Genomic DNA, 7919 nt, shown 5'->3' on the forward strand with positions numbered 1-7919 from the left:
AAGTCGTGTAGGTAAGCAAAGGAAAATGTTGCTTCTTCGGTGGGAATCGAACCGTATGTTTACCGCTTGCCGGGCGGGTGCCCTTACCACTAGACTACAGAGGCGCTTATCTTTGCTTACTTACATTGTATTGTGCCGCTACAGTCGTTTTGTTTTATAAGCTTGCTGGATTTAGACAGTATGTAACGACCTCGAGACCCTCTGCGGTTTCGCTTTCAGTTGAAAGATCAACTTTTCTTTGTTTGTCATAATTCATGATAAGATGTATTGGGATAAGGAAAGACAAAAGTCATTGTCGATTTTTTGGTAATTTTATTAGCTTTTTATTAACGTAATATACAATTAAAGTACATCTAGACAAAAATGACTTACGTTGTAAATAGCATAAAAACAATCGAGTACATAGCGAAGCGCAAAGCCGTATATAGACCAACATTGTGGCCGGTGTAGATATGTACAAAAAAATCTCAGGTTTACCCTGGTCGTTCGAGGAAGTCTTTCATAATTCTTAAACAACTGGTTATAAACGGAATAAGCCGTTCGAGTCTTGTTCCCTTTCTGGCGTCTCCTCTATCAAAAATGGAATTCCAAAAAAATCGATTTCTCAAAAAATATGCGTTCTCAAGCATCATTTTAGTAATATGATTATTCGTGCTAAAACCACAAGCTAAAAGATAGTACACCCTCGACCGGCCCCAGCTGACCGGGCCGGCCGAGCGTGCCCGAAAAACTCGACGTCCTAAGCCATCGTCAAAGCACCAGCACCCATCCCGAAACCGACCCCTTTGGGCCCGAAATTCCTGCCGTAGCAGCCTCGGCAGTAAATCTCGCCGTCGGGGGCGTCGTTCTGGTTGGTGGAGTCCAGAGAGCGCTTGCATTCAACGCAGCTGAAGCACCTTTTGTGCCAGATGCCGTTCTTGCTGAGCATCTGCTCAGCGGCGTAGACGGCGTAGCCGCAACGACGGCAGCCTTGCCCGGGGGCGGCCTTGGGACCGCTGTTGGGCCTGGCGTCGTTGTGGATGGCGGCGGGGGCTCCGTCGGCGCACACCAGGGTGGGGGTGTGACCGAACCCGAACCCTTTAGGGCCGAACAGCTTGCCGTAGCAAGCCCTGCAGTGGATCTCCCGGTCGGGACCGTCGCAAGCCAGAACGGAATCAAGGGGGCGGTGGCACTCGGCGCAGTTGAAGCACTTCTTGTGCCACATCTAAAAGAAAGATCAGATCAGTTAACGTGGTTTTGAAGAAGAGGGTTTCGGACGTACCGTTCCTTTAGCCAGTTGCTGTTCGGCAGCGAAAACCATTCCTCCGCATCTTGGGCAACCTTGTCCAGGTGGAGCCTTGATAGAGGTCGTGTCGGGGTTATAGAAAGGTCGTTGCTGAGATATCTCGTCTTCGCTGTAAGTAAAAGGGTGAGGGTGTGGATGCGTCGGGTTTAGGGATAATTACGTTAGCCCATCAGTCTGTAGAAAACCTGAGCCGCAAGCGAAGCCGTATCCATGAGGGCCCCACTTCTTGCCGTAGCAAGTCTTACAATAGACATCGCTATCGGGTCCGTCGCAAGCGATGATCGAGTCCAGGGTCTTTTTGCAGTCCTTACACTTGAAGCATTTGCGATGCCAAGGTCTTCCTTTGGCGAGGACCTCTTCCGCGGCGAAGACGACGCCGCCGCAACGAGGACAGCCTTGACCTGGGGGAGCCTTGATGCAGGCGGTGTCGATCACCGTGGTCCTGGGCGCCTGCTCGCTAAAAGGCCGCGATTAGCCCAGAGTCGGAGACGGGCGCACGCGTTACAAGCCAAGAGGGGGTTAGTGAGCAGGGAGTTAGGCGTGACAGAGGTGTGTACTTTGAGTTTACGACAGCCGGTACCTCTGCCATTCGTTATCCAAAGCATCGCACGTTAGACCAAGGAAATTGCCGCCAGCGTGACCGATTCCTCGAGGACCAAAGCGTTGAGCATAGCAAGCTGTTGGAATATACGGACAAATCATTTAGATAGTGCAGGTGGAGAGCGGCAGGAGGATTGATACCAACCTGTCTGCGGTTAAATCGCTCTGAAGAGTGCCACCGCCTTGGCCGTAACCATATCCCTTCGGGCCGAATTTCTTTCCGTAACAAACTAGGGACAACACAGTATCATTCACGGATACCAGCTTAAGAGAGGCGCGGCAGGGCCTACAAGGGGCTACATTCTCGTCCCAGGTAGAATGCCTTGACCTATCATGTCGGTTTTAAGAGTGACAACCAGATAAATTATTTTGATATTGAAGCTGTCTTTCTTAGAAACGACATAATACCTACTAGTCCCAAAGACAGTTACACCGACCCTACCGCGGCCCTGCCCGCGGTGACGTAACTGCACACGCAACGACACAGTGACGTCACAGTGCTCCACGCACCTTTACAATAGATATCCTTGTCAGGACCTTCAGTGACGTTAAAGGAGTCCAGCCCTTTAGTACACAGTCCACATTTGAAACAGGACTTGTGGAACGCCTTGAACACAAAACAGTACGAGTAAGACAACACAGTCATGCCACACTGAAGAACAGATAGAGAGAAAACGGACGTAGAAGGGGGCACTCCGGAGGCTCATACCTCTGCAATAAACTTCCCCGTCTGGGGCATCACAGTGTGATGTGGAGTCCAGCCATCGGGAGCAGTTATTACAACGAAAACAAAATTTGTGCCAGCCCTAGTCATAAGGTGTGAAAGAGAGAAGGAAGCGGAGCTTAGCAACTTACTCTTCCTCTGGCTAGCATTTGTTCGGCGGCGTAGACGTAGCCTCCGCATCGGGGGCATCCTTCGCCTTCGGGGGCCTTGGCGATGGCCTTGGGTAGAAGGGGGGCTCGGGAAGTGACGATGTCGTCGCTAGAAGCAGAAAAAACGTGAATCGGGTGGCGGCGGAGGGTCATGCGGGTAGAGAAAAAAGCGTGTTGCGTGGAAGCTGCGCCTAAAATGAGGTCTGTCGTTGTATTTGAAAGAAAGAAGAAAGAGAAGAGTGCGTAATGAGAGAAGGTAAAGTCGGTCCCGGAATTGAGCGGCTAAGAATTTGCTAGATATACTTGAGGGCACCTTCCTTATCCCATCACTGGAGTTAGGGAAGGATGACAACTATGTTAATAGCGAAGAGCAGCCTAGCCATGCTTAAACCATACGAGTCTCACCGTTCACGCTCCTGTAGTTCGGTTGCGGCGAGTGAGTAAGGACAGTATGACCTACGTCACTTCGACAGTGTTTTCGAGGTGTGTTTGTTTGTGTATGAAACGAAAGCTACTTCTGACGTGTTTATTACGATTCAATTATTACAAAATAATCGAATTGTTTGTACCATGTAAAACAATTTTATAAACAGTAACCCTATTTGTTATTTAAAATCTATAAATATAACACAACATATAATTAATTACACGTGGGATGGAAGGAGGAGGTTTGGGGCGGCGTTGCTGGTGTCGGTGGCCGCGCTTCTGTCCCCGGCTGATCCCTTAGGAGCTACGATAGACAGAAAAGGGACACGTCATGCTCAGTTGACACTCAATTCAAGTTAAAACTCGGCATCGGCTTCACCCAAGCAACACTTCTGATTAGCGAGCACCGCGAGCAATCAGAAATGTTAACTTGCACATTCAGGCACACAAGACAAGATAAGGAAAGCCCTCAAGTAACTCGGATTCAATAGCCTTCACCGATACCTCTACTCAAGTGTACAGAAAACTGCAGCGGCGGCTACTCACCCTTGCTGGAGATGAGAACCGGTGTCCATGCTGAGGCAGCCGGCGCCACCGCCGAAACCGTAGCCCTTAGGGCCGAATTTACGCGCGTGGCAGTTCTTGCAGTACAGCTCGGCCTCGTGCTCTGTGCAGTTGGTGGAGTCGAGCATCTTGCCGCACATTCCTGAAAACATCCCCAGAACTCGCAAAAACTCACACAAGGGTCCGCGTTCGAGTATCGAAGGTTTATGCTTATGCTTTATATATGTCAAACAGAGGTTAAATTAATTAATTATAAATTAAAATGACTAGAACCCCTTATATATGTTTTAATTTCCTTAGGTGGCGTACTTCGAAATAATGCCCTTTTAAAAATTTAGCTAAAACTAACACAGTTGGCTGCAAATAAATCTAGAATTTGATCTAAAACAAGGTACGTTTTTTTTTATTATAATAAATGCTCAACTGTGTGTACCTGACTACTTTACACTAGGTGTACATCCACCAGAACTCGCAAAAACTCACATAAGGGTCCGCATTCGGGCTCATGCTTTTCAAGGTTTTAGAGATAAGTGGACCAAGTAATAATCAAGTAATTGTCGAAGATATATGCTTTTCATAATGTTGTTGCATCAAAATTTGTTCAAAATATCCACCGCAAAAATGAACCAAGTCCAACATTAAAAGTATCAAAGATATTTCAAACAAGGGTTAAATTAATTAATTATTAATATAATTTTAAATTAAAATGACTAGAACCCCTCATATACATCTTAATTTCCCTAGGTGGCGTACTTCGAAATGCTGCCCTTTTACAAATTTTGTTAAAACTAATACAGTTGGCTGCAAATAAAGCTAGAATTTGATCTAAAAGCATCAAAAAACACGTAGGCTCTGCCTATTCAGTATATAGGCGCCCTGATTAATAGCGGTACAAACATTATAAAGTCTTCTATGATTTAAGTGAAAGTCGACGTCCAATCAGATAGCAGAAGCATATGGATAAACCTGTTTTTAGTCTAATATGAACATAAAAACAAGGTACTTTTTTTATTATAATAAATGCTCAACTGTGTGTACCTGACTACTTTACACTAGGTGTACATCCACCAGAAATCGCAAAAACTCACACAAGGGTCCGCGTTCGGGCTCATGCTTTTCAAAGGTTCATCAGAGATAAATAATAATCAAGTAAGTGTCGCTTGCTTTTCAAAATACTGCTGCATCAAAATTTGTTCAAAATATCCACCGCAAAACTGAACCAACCAGGTCCAACATTAAAACAATCAAAGATATTTCGAACAAGGGTCAAATTAATTAATTATTAATATAATTTGAAAATAAAATAATTAGAACCCCTCATATGTCTTAATTTCCCTAGGTGGCGTACATCGAAATGCTGCCCTTTTAAAAATTTTGTTGAAACTAACACAGTTGGCTGCAAATAAATCTAGAGTTTGATCTAAAAGCATCAAAAAACATATAGGTTCTGCCTATTGAGTATATAGGTGCTCTAATTAATAACGGTACAAAAATTATAAAGTCTTCGATGATTTAAGTGAAAGTCAACGTCCAATCAGATAGTAGAAGCATATGGATAAACCTGTTTTTAGTCTAATATGAACATAAAAACAAGGTACTTTTTTTTCATTATAATAAATGCTCAACTGTGTGTACCTGACTCCTTTACACTAGATAAAGATCCACCCGAACTCGCAAAAACTCACACAAGGGTCCCCGTTCGGGCTCATGCTTTTCAAAGGTTCATCAGAGATAAATAATAATCAAGTAAGTGTCGCTTGCTTTTCAAAATACTGCTGCATCAAAATTTGTTCAAAACATCCACCGCAAAAATGAACCAACCAGGTCCAACATTAAAACAATCAAAGATATTTCAAACAAGGGTCAAATTAATTAATTATTATGAATATAATTTTAAATTAAAATAATTAGAAGCCCTCATATGTCTTAATTTCCCTAGGTGGCGTACTTCGAAATGCTGCCCTTTTAAAAATTTTGTTGAAACTAACACAGTTGGCTGCAAATAAATCTAGAGTTTGATCTAAAAGCATCAAAAATCACATATGCTCTGCCTAGTGAGTATATAGGCGCTCTGATTAATAACGGTACAAAAATTATAAAGTCTTCGATGATTTAAGTGAAAGTCAACGTCCAATCAGATAGTAGAAGCATATGGATAAACCTGTTTTTAGTCTAATATGAACATAAAAACAAGGTACTTTTTTTTCATTATAATAAATGCTCAACTGTGTGTACCTGACTACTTTACACTAGATATACATCCACCAGAACTCGCAAAAACTCACACAAGGGTCCCCGTTCGGGCTCATGCTTTTCAAAGGTTCATCAGAGATAAATAATAATCAAGTAAGTGTCGCTTGCTTTTCAAAATGCTGCTGCATCAAAATAGGTTCAAAATATCCACCGCAAAAATGAACCAGGTCCAACATTAAAACAATCAAAGATATTTCAAACAAGGGTCAAATAATGAATTATTAATATAATTTTAAATTAAAATAATTAGAACCCCTCATATGTCTTAATTTCCCTAGGTGGCGTACTTCGAAACGCTGCCCTTTTAAAAATTTAGTTGAAACTAACACAGTTGGCTGCAAATAAATCTAGAGTTTGATCTAAAGTATCAAAAATCACATATTCTCTGTCTATTCAGTATAAAGGCGGTCTGGTTAATCGTTGTATTATAAAATCTGCGGCGGTCTAAGCGAAACTCGACGCCCAATCAGGTAGCAGAAGCATCTAGATAAACCCATATTTAGTCTAGCACGAGCATAAATGTAATAAATGCTCAACTGTGTACATGACTACTTGACCAATTTGGCCAACAGCAACGATTTAAAAAGCTACGAGAAATCAACATCTTACTGCACATTCCTGCAAACATCCCCAGAACTCGCAAAAACTCACACAAGGATCCGCAAACGGGCTCATGCTTTTCAAGAGTTCAGAGATAAATCGACCAAGTCCAAAATAATAATCAAGTAAATTTCGAAGGTTTATGCTTTTCATAATGCTGCTGCATCAAAATTTGTTCAAAATATCCACCGCAAAAATGAACCAACCAGCTCCAATATTAAAACAATCAAAGATATTTCAAACAAGGGTCAAATTAATTAATTATTAATATAATTTTAAATTAAAATAATTAGAACCCCTCATATGTCTTAATTTCCCTAGGTGGCGTACTTCGAAATGCTGCCCTTTTAAAAATTTAGTTGAAACTAACACAGTTGGCTGCAAATAAATCTAGAGTTTGATCTAAAGCATCAAAAATCACATATGCTCGGCCTATTCAGTATAAAGGCGGTCTGATTAATCGTTGTACCAAGATTATAAAATCTGCGGCGGTCTAAGCGAAACTCGACGTCCAATCAGGTAGCAGAAACATCTGGATAAACCCGTATTTAGTCTAGCACGAGCATAAATGTAATAAATGCTCAACTGTGTATCTTCATTCATATCTAATCTCAATCCTAAAATCGCTCAGGGCTCCACTTCTGTACCGAACCTTTTCATTTCTAAGCAAAACCCGTTTGGTCATCTATGGAAGCAAATTTTTGACCGAGCGATGATCTCTAATCGCGAAATGATTTCAAAAATTTTTGGTTTGTGATTTTTCGGCCCTCAGGGCTCCACTTCCAAACTTTTCGCGCCAAGCGCGTTTTGACAGCGCGCCATGCCAACTTACCGCACTTGAAGCAGGACTTGTGCCATTTGTAGCCGCCGGCTACGCGTTCCTCAGCGGCGTAGACGGACTTCTGGCACTTGGGGCATTTGGGGTTTTCGATAGGCTTGAAAGGCATCTTGATTTAGTCGACCTGAAAAAGTGTCAAGGGTTAGTCGGGTTTAGGGTCCGCGTGCGTTGTCCAAATCGGGTATAGTTCGGTGCAGCGGTGCACCCCGGCTCTTATTAGGTCAACTGGCGCGGTTCCAATGCCGTAATACAACGACGCCGCGCCAAAATTAGCCGCTGGCGCGGCGCCAGCGGCGTCCGTCGGTTACCAAATAAGGGCACAGGTGCACCGGGCAGTCACTGGCACTCGGGCACTGAAGCACTCGCGTACCTGGTCGGAATCGTACAGTAGTCGTGGAGAGGTCCTCAATGGTGTTGACACTACAACCACTGAAATTCGAATGCCCGAAAGCGCCGCTCCTAGTCTATAAAAGTGTTTTT

At 43.4% G+C, this 7919-nt stretch overlaps 1 protein-coding gene across 4 annotated transcripts; it reads right to left on the reverse strand.

Annotated features, from left to right (window-relative positions):
- Positions 1–292: 292 nt before the first annotated feature.
- Positions 293–7919, reverse strand: LOC135140833 (muscle LIM protein 1-like). 4 transcript variants are annotated; one of them, XM_064071531.1, is made up of 9 exons: positions 7810–7919; positions 7434–7563; positions 3731–3890; positions 2741–2867; positions 2396–2492; positions 2031–2115; positions 1446–1742; positions 1262–1394; positions 293–1204 (listed from the first exon to the last, which is right to left on the reverse strand). In XM_064071531.1, exons 2-9 carry the CDS (start codon positions 7546–7548, stop codon positions 740–742), a joined length of 1479 nt encoding a protein of 492 aa, XP_063927601.1. In that variant the 5' UTR covers positions 7549–7563; positions 7810–7919; the 3' UTR covers positions 293–739. The 4 variants fall into 4 exon arrangements, with proteins under 4 accessions (XP_063927601.1, XP_063927602.1, XP_063927603.1 ...); XM_064071532.1 differs by lacking the exon at positions 2396–2492 and adding an exon at positions 2595–2691; XM_064071533.1 differs by lacking the exons at positions 293–1204; positions 1262–1394; positions 1446–1742 and adding an exon at positions 1855–1962.

The sequence above is a fragment of the Zophobas morio genome, unplaced genomic scaffold (genome assembly GCF_036711695.1).
Source record: "Zophobas morio isolate AGI-343-1 ecotype UQ-CSIRO unplaced genomic scaffold, CSIRO_AGI_Zmor_V1 ptg000041l, whole genome shotgun sequence".
Classification (NCBI taxonomy): domain Eukaryota; kingdom Metazoa; phylum Arthropoda; class Insecta; order Coleoptera; family Tenebrionidae; genus Zophobas; species Zophobas morio.

Excerpts from the sequence above, each read along its gene's own strand:
- LOC135140833 (XM_064071531.1), bottom strand. The coding sequence starts at position 7,548 with ATGCCTTTCAAGCCTATCGAAAACCCCAAATGCCCCAAGTGCCAGAAG. Across the intron at positions 2,493-2,740 it reads AAATGCTAGCCAGAGGAAGA|GCGTTCCACAAGTCCTGTTT; the intron begins GTAAGTTGCTAA and ends TTTGTGTTCAAG. Across the intron at positions 1,395-1,445 it reads CTACAGACTGATGGGCTAAC|CGAAGACGAGATATCTCAGC; the intron begins GTAATTATCCCT and ends TTTTACTTACAG.